The sequence below is a fragment of the Colias philodice genome, chromosome 29, assembly GCF_061535455.1.
Source record: "Colias philodice isolate Cphi_HAF_F1 chromosome 29, ilColPhil1 Martin Lab GWU primary, whole genome shotgun sequence".
In the NCBI taxonomy this organism is placed as follows: Eukaryota; Metazoa; Arthropoda; class Insecta; order Lepidoptera; family Pieridae; genus Colias; species Colias philodice.
Window position 1 is genome coordinate 2,700,522 of NC_143114.1, and position 22,210 is coordinate 2,722,731.

The 22,210-nt window shown below is 38.5% G+C and overlaps 1 protein-coding gene and 1 long non-coding RNA gene across 2 annotated transcripts in view; one reads left to right on the forward strand and one right to left on the reverse strand.

Moving 5' to 3' along the window:
* LOC149475799 (uncharacterized) overlaps positions 1-9,453 on the reverse strand; it is a 102,396-nt gene extending 92,943 nt beyond the window's left edge. The window contains exon 1 of the long non-coding RNA XR_016317974.1: positions 9,316-9,453. This is a non-coding gene — a long non-coding RNA (uncharacterized LOC149475799). The remainder of the gene's footprint in view (positions 1-9,315) is intronic.
* kst (spectrin beta chain, non-erythrocytic 5 kst) overlaps positions 1-22,210 on the forward strand; it is a 93,184-nt gene that overhangs the window by 33,735 nt on the left and 37,239 nt on the right. Inside the window, exons 38-56 of the mRNA XM_089712995.1 lie at positions 874-976; positions 1,288-1,433; positions 1,902-2,136; positions 2,711-2,884; positions 3,970-4,170; positions 4,487-4,649; positions 6,398-6,486; positions 6,939-7,052; positions 7,571-7,700; positions 7,963-8,163; positions 8,615-8,703; positions 9,527-9,667; positions 10,184-10,317; positions 11,274-11,459; positions 11,873-12,014; positions 12,387-12,491; positions 13,339-13,485; positions 14,866-14,971; positions 15,261-15,436. Of these exons, the coding sequence (XP_089569121.1) occupies positions 874-976; positions 1,288-1,433; positions 1,902-2,136; positions 2,711-2,884; positions 3,970-4,170; positions 4,487-4,649; positions 6,398-6,486; positions 6,939-7,052; positions 7,571-7,700; positions 7,963-8,163; positions 8,615-8,703; positions 9,527-9,667; positions 10,184-10,317; positions 11,274-11,459; positions 11,873-12,014; positions 12,387-12,491; positions 13,339-13,485; positions 14,866-14,971; positions 15,261-15,436 (2,782 nt within the window). The remainder of the gene's footprint in view (positions 1-873; positions 977-1,287; positions 1,434-1,901; positions 2,137-2,710; positions 2,885-3,969; positions 4,171-4,486; positions 4,650-6,397; positions 6,487-6,938; positions 7,053-7,570; positions 7,701-7,962; positions 8,164-8,614; positions 8,704-9,526; positions 9,668-10,183; positions 10,318-11,273; positions 11,460-11,872; positions 12,015-12,386; positions 12,492-13,338; positions 13,486-14,865; positions 14,972-15,260; positions 15,437-22,210) is intronic.

Genomic DNA, 22,210 nt, shown 5'->3' on the forward strand with positions numbered 1-22,210 from the left:
GGGCTAACATAGCTCATCTGTAGCACGGCTGCAGCGGTGGAAGGGCTAACATAGCTCATCTGTAGCACGGCTGCAGCGGTGGAAGGGCTAACATAGCTCATCTGTAGCACGGCTGCAGCGGTGGAAGGGCTAACATAGCTCATCTGTAGCACGGCTGCAGCGGTGGAAGGGCTAACATAGCTCATCTGTAGCACGGCTGCAGCGGTGGAAGGGCTAACATAGCTCATCTGTAGCACGGCTGCAGCGATGGAAGGGCTAACATAGCTCATCTGTAGCACGGCTGCAGCGGTGGAAGGGCTAACATAGCTCATCTGTAGCACGGCTGCAGCGGTGGAAGGGCTAACATAGCTCATCTGTAGCACGGCTGCAGCGGTGGAAGGGCTAACATAGCTCATCTGTAGCACGGCTGCAGCGATGGAAGAGTAAGAATCGGCGCAAACGGACTGCCACAGCCACTGGTGGCTAATGACATCTACTTGACACTTTTTTGTTGCGGACACTGGTGGCAACTCGCTACAGAAGCGTCTACGACAAAATATACGGAAAAAAGTGTTGTAGTTAACTGTAGTGATACTTCGCAGTCCGCGTCCCAGATTTTGTATATCAAATTATGAATGAAACTTGGTTTTTCTGATACTGATCACGGGAAAAGTACTTAAACATTATCATCATTTTTTATTTACTATCTTCAAACTAACTTCGCCACTAATGCGATCGTTGTGTCTGAAAAATTATCTTAAACACAACATTCCATTTTTTAAATCACGCCCTTTGATACCCTGTTTACGACGTCTTGACCCCTAAGTAATGAATTTATAAAAAAAGTACAGTTGTAAACACCATATATCTAAGGCAATATTTATCATCACACAGACACGAATATCTAGCCGAGAGCGCAGAACTAGAGAGCTGGATTCAGGAGCAATATGGCGCTGCTTCCAGCGAGGACTATGGACAGGATTATGAGCATCTTTTGGTGAGTTTTCTGCTATATGTTTCAAAACTGTTGTTAATTTTATGTGAGAAATATGCACGCAAAATTGAGTGTTATGTCAGTGTAGTAAAACACATATTCCAGTTTTTATTAGCCCTTGATTCTGGCTGTTTTGTGACTGTATATAAGCCCTTATCTTAAAAAAAGTGGACCAAATTTTAACCCAATCGAGCAATACTTTTAGTATTAGCAAGATAATAATATGATATTAACGTTTTTTTTAATGACAATACAATCTTTGTTTTATTCGTCATAAGATTCGTCATAAATTATTTATTTATTTATGCTCCTAGGTGCTCCGATCCAAGTTCGAAGAACTGCGTCATCGCGTAGAAAGCGGTGCAGAAAGATTCAGTCAGTGTGAAGAACTTGCCAAGAAATTGTTGGCGTCCAACAGCCCGTATATTGGTGATATTGAAAAACGACAGGAGGCTTTGGGGTAAGTTTCAATTATTTTTTAGAGTTTAATAAATTTGGTTAAGAGAGATGAAAGATTTGCATTTTCATTGTATTTGAGTAGGTTTTATTGCAATGTTTCTCTATAATTATCGATATGATAATAATAATCGTACACTACTACTGCTTACCTATTGTAAGCCCGAATAAATTAGACTGTATTTTTTATTAGATTTTTACTACTTGTCATTAATTGACAAGTGTCCCATTTATTGTCTGTATATGTTACTAAATGAACACAATTTGCACTAAAAACAAGTAAAGTATGTAATAAAACGGAGTTATGCTGACAGAAGTTGAAACTTAAAACTGTTTAAAAAACTAAAACATTAGACAGACAATTATAATGACGCGTACCTGTTGAAATATCCTTTTGTTGAGTCACTTTCACTTTAAAGCTATATCTGTCGTTCACAATTAAATGGCTTACGACTCATGGGTATTATTCCAGCGAATCCTGGCAACGCCTTGTCGAACAGATCGAATCTCGCGGCCGTCGTCTACACGCAGCCGGCGAGATACACAGATACCACCGCGACGCGGGCGAGCTACTAGCGCGAGCTGCGTCTAGGCGAGCTCGACTGGCTCCACCTCCTCCCCCAAGAGATTTGCGAGCTGCGCATGCTCTACTTAGAGATCATGCGACAGCGGAGAATGATTTGCTGGCTATAGATGCGCAGATGCAGGTATGTACACGCACCTAAATGTACACGTACACGGATTAACATGTACACGTACACACACATGTATAAAAGTTTGACTCCAACACCACGACAACCAAGGGAATTGAGACCATACGAAAGCGGAGAATGATCGACTGGCTATAGATGCGCAGATGCAGGTATGCACATGCACCTAGAGACACGTACATATCCAATACGTACACCTACACACACCTAGACGTACACGTACCCGCACTAACATGTACACTTGCTTATGTATACCAGTAATGGAAGCGCAAAAACACATGTTTATAATCTATTAAACAATTATTATATTAAAATTTAACAATACTATTGAATATTTATTATAATAATGTAATTTTTAACCAAACTGACAATTTATTTTAATTCATATTAACATTAATCTATTAACATTTTTTTTTTTTTTCATTCTTTACCAATCTTGGTCAACCTCAAATTTTGAGACCAATATTTTACGAATGACAAATATAAAATAATATAAGTTCGCACACAATAAGCATCTATTGCCTAACATTTTTCCCTCCTACTTTCCAAATATAACTTTTATCCCTTCCAGGTGCTCCAAGAAGAAGGCACCCGTCTCCAGAAGCTCTGTCCAGGTGGAAACGAGCAGCAGATAGCACTGCGCCAACGAGCACTCACTGAGGCCTGGAACAGCTTGCGTGCTGCTGCTGATGAGAGGAAGAAGGCGCTGCATCATCACTATGAGCTGCAGCAGCTGTTATCTGAGGTGAGGGTTATTACTAGCTTTAAAAACTGTTATCTGAGGTATACATATTTTGTGTTATAATTTTGATTGTGTTTGGTTGGGTACTTTTAGCAGGGTGGACTAATTTCGATAGTTATAATTTCAATTAATGTACTTATTTCGATGATTTCGATTATTCTGTTTGTAATTTATTTGTTCTAGAAAAAAAACTTATAGTCGAGCCAATTTAATAGGCAACATTTGACGTCTATCAATTTTATCTTCGAAGAGAGGTAACCTGCTTAAAAACATCGATTAAAGTGAATTAATCGATACTGACTTGAAACATTTGTCAATCGAACTTGAAACACATAATTATTAATTTATGATGATTTTTATTCACAAGTAATCAATGCATTCGATTCTAGATGTCAGATTTCGATTTTTAGAGTAACGTCTCTGGTATTTATAAAGAAAAAAGGTTTATTGACACAAAATTGTAGCGACGTCAGTTCTTTAATTCAGAAATTGTTTAGAATGGTTTATCAGTAATATGAAATCTTAAAATTACTTGTATCGGTCATTATTATTATAAATATTATGTAATCGTATTTGAAAAAAAATTAAGCAAATTTGCAGTTCTAACAAAACGAAATATCATGTTATTCTATGTCGTCGTTACTAGGTTACATTGTTGAATTTTGTTGAACTGTCAAATGTTGCCTATTAAAATGGCTCTACTATAGATGATGTATTAAGATTTTTTACTAATTTTTAAAATGTTAATGAAATAAAAACACCAATTATGTCTGAAAAAAAATGGAAGTTTGAACTTCTCGCCTTGTAGATGATAATATTCATTTACTTAATTAGAATCATAAATCATAATTTTTTAGTAATAGATTGAAATACAAATGAGAAGAAATCTGTTGTTGTACAAAGAACATTCTACCCTTGTTAAAAAAGAATTTATAATTTTTGCAACAAAACAGTTGATATTCCAAATTTCTGAATCTTAAAACATTATAGAAATGATCACAAAAATATAACAGCCAACAGTATGTACTCAAATTAATAGAAACTATCACAAAAATTTCCCAAACTTTACACACTTATTTCCGTTCTAGATACGTGACGTAACCTCCTGGTCCTCCGAACTCCGAGGCCAGATGTCGTCATCCCTCGGCGCCCGCTCAGCGGCCGCTGCGCAAGCGCAACGAGCGCACCATGACGCGTTGCGAGCGGAGATCGACGCGAGAGACGACACGTTCAGAGATGCGCTTGCGCATGGACAGGATCTGGTGGATGCTGGACATCCTGCTGCACAGGTAAATGGCAGAAAAACTGAGCTAAAATATATGGGAAAAGACTGACTGACTGGATGAATGAGAACTCCACAGTTTGGTAACAGGTAAATCTTTGGACTAACTGACTTATGACGTTGTTGACTGTGAATGCACAGTTCAAATATGTAGTTAGACATTTTAATTTTGCACCGTTATTCTTTTTATAGTGTTCTTTTTGATACTTTATCTTGTCACTTAATGTAAAGTGAAGTGTATAACGAATTAACGAATACGCTTTTTTGCTCGTTTGTTTTTTAACTGCGCTAATAAAAGTTTGATATATTATTTATTCTTACAGGAGATAGAAGAACGCTGCTCCGCGCTAGTGGAAGAGCGGGCTCGCCTGCACGCTGCTTGGGCAGCCCGGCAGGTGGCGCTCGACCAGCTGATCGACTGGCACTGCTTCCTGCGCGACGCCAAGCAGCTGCACGACCTGTGCGCTGCTCAGGAGGCCGCGCTCGGTGAGTGCACAGTGCTTACAGGAGATAGAAGAACGCTGCTCCGCGCTAGTGGAAGAGCGGGCTCGCCTGCACGCTGCTTGGGCAGCCCGGCAGGTGGCGCTCGACCAGCTGATCGACTGGCACTGCTTCCTGCGCGACGCCAAGCAGCTGCACGACCTGTGCGCTGCTCAGGAGGCCGCGCTCGGTGAGTGCACAGTGCTTACAGGAGATAGAAGAACGCTGCTCCGCGCTAGTGGAAGAGCGGGCTCGCCTGCACGCTGCTTGGGCAGCCCGGCAGGTGGCGCTCGACCAGCTGATCGACTGGCACTGCTTCCTGCGCGACGCCAAGCAGCTGCACGACCTGTGCGCTGCTCAGGAGGCCGCGCTCGGTGAGTGCACAGTGCTTACAGGAGATAGAAGAACGCTGCTCCGCGCTAGTGGAAGAGCGGGCTCGCCTGCACGCTGCTTGGGCAGCCCGGCAGGTGGCGCTCGACCAGCTGATCGACTGGCACTGCTTCCTGCGCGACGCCAAGCAGCTGCACGACCTGTGCGCTGCTCAGGAGGCCGCGCTCGGTGAGTGCACAGTGCTTACAGGAGATAGAAGAACGCTGCTCCGCGCTAGTGGAAGAGCGGGCTCGCCTGCACGCTGCTTGGGCAGCCCGGCAGGTGGCGCTCGACCAGCTGATCGACTGGCACTGCTTCCTGCGCGACGCCAAGCAGCTGCACGACCTGTGCGCTGCTCAGGAGGCCGCGCTCGGTGAGTGCACAGTGCTTACAGGAGATAGAAGAACGCTGCTCCGCGCTAGTGGAAGAGCGGGCTCGCCTGCACGCTGCTTGGGCAGCCCGGCAGGTGGCGCTCGACCAGCTGATCGACTGGCACTGCTTCCTGCGCGACGCCAAGCAGCTGCACGACCTGTGCGCTGCTCAGGAGGCCGCGCTCGGTGAGTGCACAGTGCTTACAGGAGATAGAAGAACGCTGCTCCGCGCTAGTGGAAGAGCGGGCTCGCCTGCACGCTGCTTGGGCAGCCCGGCAGGTGGCGCTCGACCAGCTGATCGACTGGCACTGCTTCCTGCGCGACGCCAAGCAGCTGCACGACCTGTGCGCTGCTCAGGAGGCCGCGCTCGGTGAGTGCACAGTGCTTACAGGAGATAGAAGAACGCTGCTCCGCGCTAGTGGAAGAGCGGGCTCGCCTGCACGCTGCTTGGGCAGCCCGGCAGGTGGCGCTCGACCAGCTGATCGACTGGCACTGCTTCCTGCGCGACGCCAAGCAGCTGCACGACCTGTGCGCTGCTCAGGAGGCCGCGCTCGGTGAGTGCACAGTGAAAAAGAATAAGAAGAAAATGAATTTATTAGGCACTCCAAATTATTACCACCGCATAAAAAAATATCAAAATACACTCTTAAAGGCTATAAAAATAACAAGCATAAATATGAATTTATAAATGAGATAACGCCATCTATTGAGATGGTTGTTAATCATCTCAATAGATGGCGCGCGGTGTGTACCTTAGACACATAAAACTGAAATAATAGAATAAATTCGATTGCTCTGGCGGGTCACGAGTGGCTGAGTTGGTCAGGCATCCGCCCCGGAATGGCGCGAAAGGATGCGGGTTCGAGTCCCGCCTCGTGATCGAGTTTTTTTCTATTCTTTATAAATTTATACTTTAAATCCAATGCATAATTCGTCTCTTTCTTGTTCATTCTAACGTAATTCTCTACTCGTAAAATATTTAAGTGTAGAATACTAAAATAATGTTTTCCTCAGGTACGGAAATATCGCCAACGCTGAGTGTTGAGGAAGTGGACAATTTGCTGAAGAAACACGAAGCCTTTGAGAAACTTCTCGCGACACAGGTATGACATATCATGACTCATATATAAGTACTTGCTTAGTTTAATTTTATTTAAAGTTACATGTTAAACTTGAAACTGATCTATTTACACAAAGACATTTTTATTTCGTTGATAAAAATCTTATTTACGGTACAAATATGTTGGCTTTTAAAAAACTGTCAACCCGCAAAATGTCAACTCTGTCTGCGACTCTGTGCTAGAGCAGAGCCACAGACAGAGTGCCGCTTGTCGATGTTTTCTTAATTATTTATATTCCCAAGCACTATTAATATAATTAATCCAAAAATATTTATGAAGTCAGCTTTATATGTCTGAACTTAAAAAGCCTTTATTTACAGAATGTTCCAATCCAGACTGCGAATTTTTATTCTGTCCGCGTACTTATTTTATTTATGTTTTTATTGGTGTATTGGTATGAAGTAAATGATTTATATTTGAATTTTCTCCATTAGGATGAGAAGCTATCCACCCTCAACAGTCACGGCGATAAGTTGCTGCAACAGAACCACGTGGAGAGTCAGCGGATCGCTGACGAGCTGCGGGCTATCAATGAAAGGAGGAAGAAGGTATAATCCTACTAATAATATTATAATTGCAACAGTATGTTTGTTTTTTACTCCTTCACGAAAAAACTGCTGAATTATTGACATATTCAATGACCGATAAAACTTACGTACCTACCAATTATGTTCTATATGAAATCATTGAAAAAATTAATACAAGGTTGGGTCTCTCGCTAGAAAAAGGCGAAATAGTCGTTTTCAATGTTAATTAAAAAAAATTCTTTAATATTTTCACGAATTCATATAATATTCAACAAATTTGAAACATTCACATTTATACACAACACCGGTGGAAGGAGGTGTATGCTTCTAGTGCGCTGCGCAGTCAATTTTTTTTGAAATGCCCCTATTTCACTCACATATTTACACATTTCCAGCTATACACAGTTCGATTGCGCAGCGCAATTTTTTTTTTCATTAAGCCCCCAAATTAAACAATAAATCAAGTCTCAATTTGTAATTTATCTTGAGCAATAAAGCATAAATAAATAAATAAAATATAACTTTTTACACCTCCCCAGCTATACACAACAGCAGCAGAACGCCGTGAACGTTTACTGCGTGCACGTGCGCGGGCGCAGTTCAGCCGCGACGCGAACGAAGCGAGGGGATGGCTGGCTGATAAATTGGCCATGCTTAATGCTCAACATGGTGGGTAAAATAAATGATAATAAATGTTTTGGTGGAAAAGGGAGGGGGGAGGGAGAAAAAAAGAGTTATGTGCGTAGTTGAATAATACTGTTCTTTTCTTGTGAATAAACAGAGATTTGAAAAAATGTCACAAATTATTTTACTGACTTCGAATTGAATTTGAAAGAAAGTATACTAAATGAAATGAAAAAACGTAGGACCCGTTTTCTACAGAACTTTGTAGTAGTTAATAATAAATATTGACAATTTTGAAAATTTCCAGGCGAAGGCACAAGCCTGGAAGATAAGATGAAGCGTCTCCAGAAGCACCAGGCGTTCACCGCGGAACTGGCCGCGAACAGAGTTCGTCTCCAAGAAGTGGAAGAGTTGGCTGAACAGCTGGGACCTGAGAAGGAGGTGGTCCAGGAGCTGCAGCAGCTGAGGGAGGACTGGAGGAAGTTGGAGACAGCTGCTGAAGAGACTGGTAAGGAGGTTTTTATAGATAAAGCTAGAAATTTTTAAGAAAATGGATGAAATTTACAGAAAAAGATGAGTAGGTATTTGAAAAGTTTGAAACAATTAATTTGAAATTAAATTATGAAAACATATTTGTGATAAACAACTATGTTATCCAGATAGGCTACGGCGCTGAGCAGAACGGGTTTTTTAATCTTTATCTATACTATGTAATATTATAAGAGTATGTTTGTTAATCTCAGGACCAGTAGGTCCGATTTGAAAAATTCCTTTGGCGTTAGATAGCCCATTTATCCAGAAAGGCTATAGGCTATATATCATCCCGCTAAGACCAACAGGAGCGGAGGAATCCGAGTGAAACCGCGGAACACAGCTAGTTTAGAATATTCTTTATGGAAAAAATAATTGATTCAGTAATTATATTTATGAATTTAATGTTATAATGTACATTTTTACAGGTCGTGGTCTGGAAGAAGCTCAGGATATCCTGGAATTCAACCAACATCTCGACAAAATCGAGGCCTGGATCAGGGATAAGGAAATGATGGTAAGACAACTTAAAAACTTATTTTTATTTCATTTACAAAAAATATTATGAACTCAATGAGAACTCGATAACTACTTTAGTTAAAATAACACTTAAATACAACTAAGGCTGTCTACACGATGATTGGAATTAATTTTACACAATAAAACCACTTCCAAATTCCGTTTCCACGCGAACTATGTCTTCTCCAGTTTATTATGAAGGCAGGGCCGGAACACAAACAAAAATACACAAAAATATTCTTTTTATCCAAGAGTCAGTGTCAACTCTAATCTTTAGTGTATCTATATCTAATGTTGAATATTTTATGTTATACCACAGGACAGTTCTTTAGCATATACAGTTGTAGAATTAAATTGTAATACTGAAATGATTTAAAAGAGCAACTATGGAGTTTCTTGCCGGTTCTTCTCCATAGATACTGCTTTCTGAATCGGTGGTAAATGTTAAAAATATGTATTGACATTTCAAAAGTGCTTCTCGAAGAAGTCTAATTGAATAAAATGTTTGAGTTAAATAATAAATATTTCAGGACAATTTTCACACGGCACAATCTGATCCCATACTAAGCTTTCGCTTGTGTTATGGAAACCAGATGGCTGATAAACATACATATATATATAATTTTTAAATAAATACTTATATAGATAATTAACACCCAGATACAGAGCAAACATCTATGTTCATCACACAAATATTTGCCCCGGGTGGGAATCGAACCCACGACCTCTGGCTTGGAAGGCAGGGCCACTACCAACCAAGCCAACCGGTCAGTCCGTAAATATTTATTAATTAGAGTTTAAATATGTATTTTCCTCACCAGGTACAAGCGAATGAAGTGGGCCGTGACTATGAACACTGTAGCGCCCTTTTACGCAAACTGGACGACTTGGACAGCGACATGCAAGTGGACGATAAGCACGTGCGCAACGTTTGCGCGCTCGCTGATAAACTTTTGAGACAGGTCAGTGTAAAATTATGTGTGAAATTATGTGTGAAAAAATCATGAAAATCTAGTTTAAAACGGTTTTAAAACACTAAAAAAGTTAGTGGCGGAAAAACTAAAGTTAAAAAAGTTACCTATGGGTTACAGTATCTAGCATAAAATGGTGGATAAAATAAAGAATAGGTGTGTAAATAGCTTCCTATTTCAGGTAGCGAGACGTAGGTTGAAGTAAAGGGATTTTAATATGTAAAAAAGTTGAATAAAGGTTTGCATACTCGATGATTTCTATCTTATTGTAGCCCAAGAGCCCAGGGGCCATATTATATTAATAACCAGTTCAAATCACGGCGTAAACTGTCTGGTAATAAGGGGTCATAAAACGGCCCCTGGACGGGAAAATTTTCGTTATTTTTTAAAAAAATTTCTCTATATATCTCCAACACAGTTAAAAACGACCCGCGACTATAGAGTTTCTATTTATTATTTTTTATTTCTTTTATTTAGCCTTTAACATTAACAATAATATTATTCCAGGGCCCCTCCCAACAAGCGGGCGCAGTCCAAGCCCGTCGCGACGCTTGTCTCTCGAAGTGGCAAGCGCTCAGCGGAGCCCTACAACGGTATAAGGATAGACTGTCGAATGCGCTGCAATTGCACTCGTTTAATAGGTATGGAGTTTGAGTTTAATGGTTGACATTTTTACATTATGAAGAATAATATTTTACATGATACTTTTTTTACTAATCACTACATAGTATAAAACAAAGTCGCTTTTTCTGTACCTATGTATGCTTAAATCTTTAAAACTACGCAACGGATTTTGATGCGTTTTTTTGTAATAGAGTGATTCAAGAGGAAGGTTTGAGTATATATGTAACTAGCGGTCCGCCCCGGGCTTCGCCCGTGCTACATAATATTTACGTTTTCTCTACATAAGAACCATCCTTGCTGTTTCTGTAGTATTGTCTTTGTTATGTGTATTTATGTATTTTCAATGCAATAAAGTATAATAAATAAATAAATAATAAAATCCTCGTACTTCAAGGAATATAATAAAAAAAGAATTATCGAAATCGGTTCAGCCGTTCTCGAGTTATGCGCTTACCAACACATTTTGCGATTCATTTTTATATATAAGAAGATTTATTACGTTTAAGACAAGGTGGGCGAAGCCGCGGGCGGAAAGCTAGTATAATAAAAAAAATTGGAGATTTTCGATCATGTTTGTTATTATTTAGTTCAATATAAAAACATACTTTGATAAGTACACTATTACGGTTTAAAAATTTGCTATATAACTTTGATTTTATCTCTACTAATAAAATGATTCACTTACCCTGTGATTTTAAAAACTATATTTCAAATGTAAGTATAATATATTACGCTCAGGTACATACTATGCATTTTGTGGTCTTTCGATAGTCAGAACTTGACATTCGAGCCATTTACTATCACCACGACGCGTTATGAGCAATTATTTTGCATTATGAGCATTTTTGATATTTTAACGTAACATATTAACCAAAACGGCATTTTAAAACGTATTTTTGTAACTTTTTCATAGATATTTAAGCGTAATACACAACCAAAACGGCATTTAAAAATTATTTTGTATTTTTAACAGGGACGTGGAAGATACATCCGAGCGTATAGCGAAAAAAGCAGCACTCTTCAGTAGCAACGAGCGTGGTAGAGAATTAATGGCTGCGCACGAGTTGAAGCGTCGGCACCAGGCTAGAGCTGCTGAGGCTTCTGCCATTGGAGACAAGATACAAGCTTTGAGGAGCCAGGGGAACACGCTGGCTAAGAGGTGAGAGAGAGAGAAAGGAGAAAGAGATAGAGAGAGTTGTATAGTGGTTATCGAGGGAAATGGTAGCTAATGTGGACGCAGAAACAAATAAAAAAGGTGAAAGAGTGTCAAAAGGGGAATTATAATGTCAAGGCTTGCAAGAAATTAACCTATAAATATGTATATAGATTTTACCATCCACTAGCTGCGCTTCGCGATTTCACCCGCATGGCTCCGCTCCTGTTGATCTTAGCGTCATAATATAATATAGCCTATAGCCTCCCTGGATAAATGGGCTATCTAACACCAAAAGCATTTTTCAAATCGGACCAGTAGTTCCTATTATTAGCGCGTTCGAACAAACAAAAAAGCTCTTCAGCTTTATAATATTAAGTATTCCTAATACTTAAATCTAATTTTAAATTCTCTTCCAGCCAACCCGAGCACGCGTCCGAAATAGCGGACAGTCTACGCGGTCTCGAGGAAGCGTGGGACAAACTGAAAGAATTGGGGGAGAAGAGAAGCGCATTGCTCGACGAAGCGATCGCGGAATATAAGTTCGACGAGAGTCTTAAGGTGAATGAATGAACGAATGAATTATAAAGATATGTGTAATTAATTGTAAGAGATTGTTTAGAATTACCGTGTTATCAAAAATTCTGGAATAGTCTTTTTGCTGTAGAAGAATCCCAAAAAAGCTCTTGTTAATGTCATCCTACGAAAAATAGTTTGAAATTTTAACTTTTTACGATCTAGTACGTTTAATTTAATATCGAGTTTAATTATTTTAATATAACCAATAAAGCTCTTTTACACACATTATAGTTCATATTAAACTGGAGATTCAATTATGTAAATAAAATTTATTAACCTTGTTCATTTACAATACAAGGACATTTATCACAACTTTTTTACATGTCTCAAGTGAATATTGTATTTTATTAACAGGAACTCGACTCATGGGTATCGGAGACTGTCAAACGTATGTCCGGGGCGGAGCCCGAGAGCGTGGCGCACGCTGAAGCCCTACTCGAGATGCATACTGAGAGAAAGGTGAGGGTATATTCTTAAGTTTATTATAGTATAGGAGCTAGCAACGTTGACAACGTTACTTATCCTCCACGGGGACTCATGTTGATGTAATTTCACTTATTTCGATGACATTTTAATTATTTTGAAATAAAAAATTGCGTATGTCACCTATTTAACAACGAAAGAAACGGCTTGCAATAAAAAAATTATGTCTGATGGATCTATCTAAAGACAAAAGATTAAAAATTACGCGTTAATAAATAACTTTAAATTAAGTATATTTTCCTGTGCGCACTAATAAACGCAACCACTACCGCCAGCCAGACAGCGCGGACTCTAACCGAAATAGCAAGAGAAACAGTATATCAAAAACCCAACTATACTAAAATGACTTTTTTTAAAACGTTACTAGCTCCCGTACCATTATATTTAGTGGAAGTTTAAGTTTAGACGGGATTTTTCCAAGTTTCAAGAATTTTGATGAAGAAGAATGAAGAACATGAATGTTATTATGTTATCACATTAGTGCATTAAATATAAATTATTTAACGATACTGACAGCTTTTCGTATGTTATTATCTCAACGCCATCTTATTTGTTAAAAATCTATTGAATACTATGAATTTGTATCTTAGAATACTTTTTATTTTCAGCTTATCGTTGTCTTAAAAAAATATTAGTTACGACTGACAACAGCTTTGTCGTTTTCAAACTCGATAAAGATTTAGACCTATTATCATATTATTACGTATTGAGAATATTGTGATGAATATTTGTTCCACTTTTAAAGTACCTTCTTCCAACATATAATCGGCAAAATTAGGAAATCCCTTTAGTTTATTTTTACTAATTATTATTAAATTTACAGGCGGAAATAGACGGCCGTAAAAAGGCGTTCGCTACCCTGCAAAAAGAGGCGGAACAATCGAACGTGCCGGAGAAAATCAAGAGAGTTGAGAAACTCTCTTCCAGTCTGGACCAGGCGTGGCTGCAGAGGAAGAACTATTTGACTCAGGTTCGTATTTGTTTATTCATCTTTTATTCATTAAAAGTTGTACAATAAACCATAAACGTAAATAAGACACAAATAGATCTTAATGCACAACCAAAAAATATGAGCTATTCCATTGCATCGAGTCGTACATTCGTTACATTTTAAAAATGATCAGTTTAATAAATTATGTAAATTATGGATGATGTCGGAAAGTTGTATATATGCTCTGTAGCGAAAACATTTCGCTTGCGCGATTCAGAGCGAGGTGTCGCTACAACTAGTTGCCTGGCACACGTAGTTCTAACCTATTGCTCCTTTTACGACTTTTCTCTCAATAAGAAGCTTCCTTGCGCTTTAACAAAAACGTAAAAAATAGCCGAATTGATCGAGCCATTTTGGAGTTCTACGCTTACCGGTGAATCATCTCATTTAGCGATTCATAATTTATGAAATATTTGTATAAATAAACATTTAAAAATAAAATTGATCACGCCCCATGAAACAGTACTTTAGTCACATGAGTAGAAAGACGGAACAGAGACTAAGCTTCAAACAACCGCGCGAATCGATTGCACTACTACAAGTACGCGGGGCATGTGTGTGTGACCTCAGGCCGCTTGTCACGTACGCAGCGATTCTGGAAAAAACCGGTTTGCGCTTGCACAGGCTGAGGACAGTCTCAGGGTTGATACGACGCACGTTGTTTGTTTTATTAGTTGCAACTTGCAAGTTTGATTATTTTAATATAAAACGTAATATTTTATTGTTAAAAATGGTTGTTTATTGTACTGTGTGTATGAATCATACTAGAAAATCTAAAAATATATCATACGTCAACTATCCCAGGGAGTACAATAGGTGAGTAAATATTTTGATTATTACTTTTTCAAGTAAGTACCTACTTGCGTTTATTTTATTAGGTCCTTTTTTAATAAGAAGAGAATTGTACACGGTGTGTTTTTACCTTTCATTATTATTACAAGTTTAACATTTGTAAGTATGTATGTAATTGTGTGTAATTATAAAACTATTTAACAAATGTTTTGTTTAATTTGTCTTAACCTATTGTGACAACCCTACCAAAATAGGTAACAATTTTGCACGTTCTTAAGAAGCTTAGTCTCTGTTCCGTCTTTCTACTCATGTGACTTTAGTGTAAGAATATAATAATAAAAGAATTAACTGATTAAGGGCCGATTTTTCAATTATGTATATGTGAACTTGACAAACATATTGCTCTACCCTACTGTTTTTTCAGAATATGATTCAAGTCCAAGTATTATTTATCTTGAAATTTTTAATTTTAACCAACTTTTAATATTTAGAAATTAAAGATTTTTAACGGATTTTTAACGCGATTTATTCATGATATCAACTTTTAATATTAATATTATCACACAGGCTCACGAACTACAAGTGCTGAACGAGCAAGCTCGCTTGGTTGAAGACTGGCTGGCGGCTAAAGAGGCATTCCTGAACAATGATGATCTAGGCGAAAATCTTGATGGTGAGTAAGAATTATTATTTTTATTTTTTATTATTACTTATAGTATTATAAGTCAAAATGTGGAGAAAAAAGTAATAAGTATGGATATGTAGTTTTTGTGAGAAAGCCACTGAAATTTAGGAAATATTAAAAATCCAGTTAAATAAAAGATAATCTTTTATAGGTAAAAATACGAAAGTTAGTACTTTTCTAACAAGTGTTTTGACGTTTTTTCACTCGATAAAAATGCATAAGTCGATAAATTTTCTTGTATTTCTCTGTTATATTTATTTACTAACATTTTTCGCAGCCGTCGAGACACTCATCAAGAAGCACATAGAATTCGCCAAACTGCTCGACTCTCAAATGGGTCGCGTTGAAGAACTAGAGAAGTTCGGCGGCAGTCTGCTGGGCAAGCGACACCAGGACGCGGAGTATATAGAGACGAGGATAAGGGCGGTGCGGGCGAGGGCCGATAAGTTGAGGGTAGGTGGAGAAATTACATTTTTTTACTAATTATTTAAAATCAGGATGAGTTATAAAATATAATGATACTAGCTGTGCCCGCGGTTTCACCCGTGTGTTTTGAAATATAATGTTATTTAGAACTTTAGTGTACAGAGGCTGGGGTCTTCAAATTAAATACTGTATGTTCTGAACTACTTTATTATATTTATACATTTATACTTTATTAACGATCGCTTAGTTAGGCGAGTGGCAGACGACTGGCTCTCGCAGGAGTGTCGTCATTCGCCGCGCTACAAACCGCTGAATTTACGATATTTGATTACTGTGAATACACACATTACTGTGACACACACTACATACACCCCCTTCTAAAAAAAGATGATTTACATAACTGACAAATAAAAAATAAAAAAAAATAAAAAAATATTAGCAAACATTAACATTTGGGAGTCTATGCTGTGCGATAACACTTAAATCTGTACCTTGACTACAATTTAATTCCTTGCTTAACATTTTCCTTGCACGTATAACACAAACTTTGTATATTAGTATAGCGCACAATACAAAAAGGATGACCGCCATAACCGTCACCGTGACGCTCAACACTTCCAATTTAAAATCAGTATTAGATGCTGTGGCGTGATTCGCTCCGTTTTGAGCGATAACAATTTCTTCATCTTTCTTTTCAACCGAATATGTTTTTCCCATTTTGTTAAATATTGTTTGATGCTGATAACTTTAAAGTTTAACTTTGTGAAATGAGCCGACACTCAAATTTATATATTATTATATACAGGGTGTACCAAAAAGTAGTGATGAACGGAAGCTGAGAGGTAGAGGACCTAGAGGGCTATCCGAATCACCCCCATGTATGTTATGCGATTTTTCGTATTTTCGGAGTTATGACGATTTTTTCAATTTTTCACCGATCGCCGAGTACGATGATATTTTCACTCATGCTGACGTCAATGATTGCGGAAGATGCTTGATTTTTTTTGTGTGCTAAGCTGAAAGATAGGCCAATTCAGTATGGTAACATTTACTATCGTTAGATCTTTGAATGGAATAAAAAAAATAATTAAATGGCAAGAAAGATAAAATTACCCAGTATGTTCACCACTTCAAGGGCCCGTAAAAAAATAAAATCACATAAAAAAATTTTTCCGTTTGACTTTTAAAAACTTGCTCTATCTATCAGATAGCTACCCTGAAAATTTCATTTTATTATTCAGAAGGCTTCAATCGAATAATTTAAATCTAAATGTGGTAAGTGCAAAAATTGAATTAACATGATGATCATTAAAACCAATAAATAGGTGTTTAATTACCAGAAATTTTTAAAATAACCCCGCTGTTGCTCAATGCAAGTGCGACATCACCGTAAAAAGTTGTCTTTTAAATGTCTGAATGCCCTTTTATCATTTTTAATGGTTTCTTCTGTTACTATGAATTTCCGGGTTATTTCGTCTAAATTGTGGCATTCTCTCAAGTAGCCGAAGTCTTTTTAATATTCCCATTGAAACAAATCAATGGGGTTTAGGTCGAGGGACCGTGGAGGCCAGGCTTTAAGGCAGGCTTCACCGGCGCATGCGCAGGCTGCAACGACCAATCCATCTTTCAGGGTATCTTGGCCCTTTAGCCTGGCCTGCACGGTCCCCGGACATAAACCCTATTGATTATTTTCCGTGGGGATACTACAAAGACGAGAGACTGCCACAATTTGGACGAAATAACCCGGAAATTCATAGTAGCAGAAGAAACCATTAAAAATGATAAAAGGGCATTCAGACATTTAAAAGACTACTTTTTACGGTGATGTCGCACTTGCATTGAGCAACAGCGGGGTTATTTTAAAAATTTCTGGTAATTAAACACCTATTTATTGGTTTTAATGATCATCATGTTAATTCAATTTTTGCACTTACCACATTTAGATTCAAATTTTTCGATTGAAGCCTTCTGAATAATAAAATGAAATTTTCAGGGTAGCTATCTGATAGATAGAGCAAGTTTTTAAAAGTCAAACGGAAAACTTTTTTTATGTGATTTTATTTTTTTACGGGCCCTTGAAGTGGTGAACATACTGGGTAATTTTATCTTTCTTGCCATTTAATTATTTTTTTTATTCCATTCAAAGATCTAACGATAGTAAATGTTACCATACTGAATTGGCCTATCTTTCAGCTTAGCACACAAAAAAAATCAAGCATCTTCCGCAATCATTGACGTCAGCATGAGTGAAAATATCATCGTACTCGGCGATAGGTGAAAAATTGAAAAAATCGTCATAACTCCGAAAATACGAAAAATCGCATTACATACATGGGGGTGATTCGGATAGCCCTCTAGGTCCTCTACCTCTCAGCTTCCGTTCATCACTACTTTTTGGTACACCCTGTATAATTAACTGGTTGAGCCGAGATTTGAAATAAAATGAATACAAATATTCCTAACAACTACTTATAACATTATTATGTGCTGAGATGACATTACGCAACCTTCGCGTGCCTACTTGCTTACAAAAATGCCAATGCACCATTAACCTAGTTACAGTCCAAAAATCTTACAGGTCTTTTAATTATTCTGCCACTACGTGATTTCTGTAAAGGCGTGCACACATTAGCCTCACTATGCTGATCTAATCTACTGTCATGTCTAACTTCATTTTCTTCTAAAATATACGCAGGCTTAAGTCTATCAATCGACACATTACACTCTCTATTACCAATTAATATTTTAAAAACTTTACTATTTCTTTCTAAAACTTTATATGGTCCGCTGTACGGAGGCGTTAGCGGTCTCCGTACCGCGTCCACTCTTAGAAAAACATGTGAACAGGAATTTAGATCAGCATGCACAAAAGTACTATTACTATTTTTACATGCCCTTTTTATGGGCTTAATTTTGTTCAAAGTGTCTCTTAATTTAGTTATAAATGAATGTAGATTATCAATTTTCGTACTTTTATCCGAACAAAATTCTCCCGGCAACCTTAAACAATGACCCAGAGCAAATTCCGCCGCGCTGATATTATCAGTGTCCGCTTGACAAGCTGCTCTCAATCCTAACATGACCGTAGGTAGTTCTACTAACCATGATAGATTATTGTTCAATCTAGCCACCAGAGCTGACTTCAAGGACCTATGCCACCTTTCTATCTTACCGTTACACTGCGGGTGGTACGGGGTAGTTCTCGTTTTTTGAATACCTAATAATTTCATTAAATCTGTAAACAATTCGCTTTCAAACTGTCTACCTTGATCGGTGGTAATAACTTTAGGACAACCGAAACGACAAATCCATCCTTCATAAACTGCTCTAGCTACCGACTCCGCAGTCATGTCCTTCACAGGGTAAATCTCAGGCCACCGCGTTAATCTGTCGATCATAGTGACGCAATAACGGAAACCGTGCTCGGTTTCCGGTAAAGGTCCTATCAGATCCACGTGCAAATGTTCAAAACGCTCGCTATTGTTAAAATCGCTAAGTTTTGAAACAGTGTGCCTAAAAACCTTACTTCTCTGACACCTAACGCACGTCCTGGTCCAGGTCCCCACGTCCTTATTCATGCCTGGCCAAAAAACTTTTTTACTAACTAACGCACGCGATGCTCTAACTCCGGGATGAGAAACGTCATGAAATTTATTAAAAATACTTTTCCTAAACTGTGCTGGTATATATGGCCTAATATTCTGAGCTGATGTTTCACAATATATTTTAATATCGTCATTTTTATCGAGCGTTTCCATTGCAATCTATCATTTGTTTTCATTAAATCCGCGAGCTCAGCGTCTGCCGCCTGTGCTCTCGCAACCTCCACGTATTCACTCGAACTAGGACATACGATACTCTCGATTCTCGATAACGCGTCGGCTACTTGATTTTCAGTGCCTTGAATATGTTGTATGTCGCTTGTAAATTCGCTGATATACAACAATTGACGCGCTCGCCTAGGTAACTCTTTATTAGAACTTAATTTACTTAAAGCAAAAGTGAGAGGTTTATGGTCCGTGTAAACTGTTAAATTTCTACCTTCGATTAAATCCCTAAAGTAAACTATTCCTGAATAAATCGCTAAAAGCTCTTTGTCATATGTGGAGTACTTCTTTTGCGGCTCCTATAATCTTTTTGAAAAATATCCTAAAGGTTTCCAAGAATTTCCTTCCCACTGATTTAACACTGCCCCTATACTAAAATCTGACGCGTCGGTCATCAACCCTAATTTGGCACTAGATATTGGATGCGAAATAGTAACGGCATTTTTTAAATTTTCTTTACACACTTCAAATGCACTATTCGCCTCGTCTGTCCAATCTATACGCGTCTTATCTCGTTTTTTAGCTCCGTGTAAATACCTATCTAAAACTCCCTGAACTCGGGCAGCGTTAGGAATATGATTTGTCTCTGGTTTCGGATATGACTCGATAGCTTTAACTTTTTCCGGCATCGGACTTATGCCTTTTTCTGAAACTAAATAGCCTAAAAATTCTATAGAGGGCTGTCCAAAAACACATTTACTTAAATTAATAGACATTTTATATTTACTCAACCTCTCAAATATTAATCGTAAATGTTCTCTGTGTATATCGGGGTTATCCGATCCTATGATGACGTCATCTATGTAACCGAACACGACTGACTGACCTTTGCCCCCTGTATAGTCGCTGCCATAATTCAATTGTTCTATGCCTGATAAAACTGTATTATTGATAAATCTTTGAAATGTTTGTGCCGCGTTACGCAGGCCAAACGTCATTCTTGGGAATTCGAAAAGTCCAAATGGTGTAATAATGGCTGTTTTTTTAATGTCGTCTGGATTAATACTGTAGTGTATGTCCTTCCCTATTATCGGCTCTTAGACGCACACGACCTCTCACTCCGACCGCCTGCAGCCAACTGAGCTGTGTGAGCGGTGTCACCGTTGCACGTGCGCAAGAGATGACATAATACTTCCCTCTCTTTCACTCACATACACTACATCCCTCCTTTATTTTAGAAATTTTTATTTTTTTCAATTAATTTTATTAAATAAAATATTATGTTCTATTCGGGTATGTTATATGTATGCTTCTATTCTAGTCTATACCTAAGCACCAGTATCAGTCAATGACCTATTATACTAGTAGACGCGGCATACGCCAACATCATTGCACTAAAAAAAACAGCGTAATTAATACATACCTACTTACTAACGCATTATCACCATTACGTTGTTCTCTCTTTCACTCTCACGCACGAGACATAATACATGTCTCACTCATGTACTTCGTAATAACAACTGCCGATTAAAATATAAAAAGAACGCCCAGCCACGACGCTGAATGGTGCGTGACTAAGTGAAACTCGGGCACTTAGCCGAGTTTTTCTTGCCAAAATAGAGAGCGGGTAACGTATCTAGCTTTTTTATATATCATAGGTATCAGTTAGTAAACACAGCTCAGGGACACGTCCGCTCCATACCAGCGATAGAGTAGAATGTGTCACCCGGCCTAGTAATATAATTCTATCTACATATATGCAACATCTCTCCTTTTTCTTTTTTTTTCCATTAAGTATATGTATATTCAAAATTATAATAATTTTTACAATATATATGTATTCAAATCGATATTAATAATTTTTTCAAACTCAAACCTTCATTCATCAACCAGACCTCGTCCAGAAACGTTTAAAACGTTTCGTCAGTATAAGGACAAAATATGAATTTACCACTGGTTCGGAAAGCCGCCTCAACAGAGAAGAGCCGGCAAGAATATATAGGCATATAGTCGCTCCTTCAAAATCATAGAAATGTAACATCTTTCATAGGAATTTATAATAACAATAATGTCAATTTATTTTAGTATCTATCATGAATAAGTTGTATACTTATATTTAAGTTTATTAAGTCATTATTTATTTATTAACCAATGGGACGAAATCGTTTTCAGTAACTTAATGTATATATGTAAGGTATAAGGGCGCGGGCACACGATGCGTTGCGGCGCCGCACCGCAAAGATTTCACCGTGTCAGTGGGCACACGAGTGGTGCGGCGCCGTAACGTTGTTCTGTCGCAGCGGCGTCGTAGCAACGTTGCACAGCGTGTCCTTCCTTGTGATGCAAAACAACTGAGCGGTGCCGCTCCGACGTCGCACCGCATTCACCCCTCCCCGCCTCGTCTTGGTGGTTACAAGTCCGGTGCGGCGCCGGAGCGCATCGTGTGACATGCCACAGATATTTCTATGTAAGACGACGCAGCGACACCGCTCCGGCGCCGCACCGCCGCCGCAACGCATCGTGTGCCCCCGCTCTAATGTTTAAACTATGTTCCTTCTGTAACTTAACTATACTTTTGACTAACTGTACCTGTACTGTACCTGTACTGTACCTGTACTGTACCTGTACTGTACCTGTACTGTACTTAACCTGTTTTATTTTTTCCTTACATAACTATTGCACTACCTTGATTGATATGTTTCACTCACTATTTATCATGACCTGCACTCCAGGTCATTTAGAAGAGGTGAATGCTGCTTCTTCTGACGCATAATTTAATTCACTTTACCTGCACCGACATCTGCACCATCTAGGCCCTGTAACCACTGTTTTCCCACATATTAAAATTATTAATAAACGATAGCTGCAAACCGAATTATTACCAAGTGAAATGCCTATAGACTGGGTACATACTTAAATGCTCGGTTATTATTTAATATCTATATTCTGTATATTATGTACTTCGTTACTAAAACAATTTATGTTCCGATTTTAATTCAATATACCTAATAAAATCGGAATGTAATATAATATG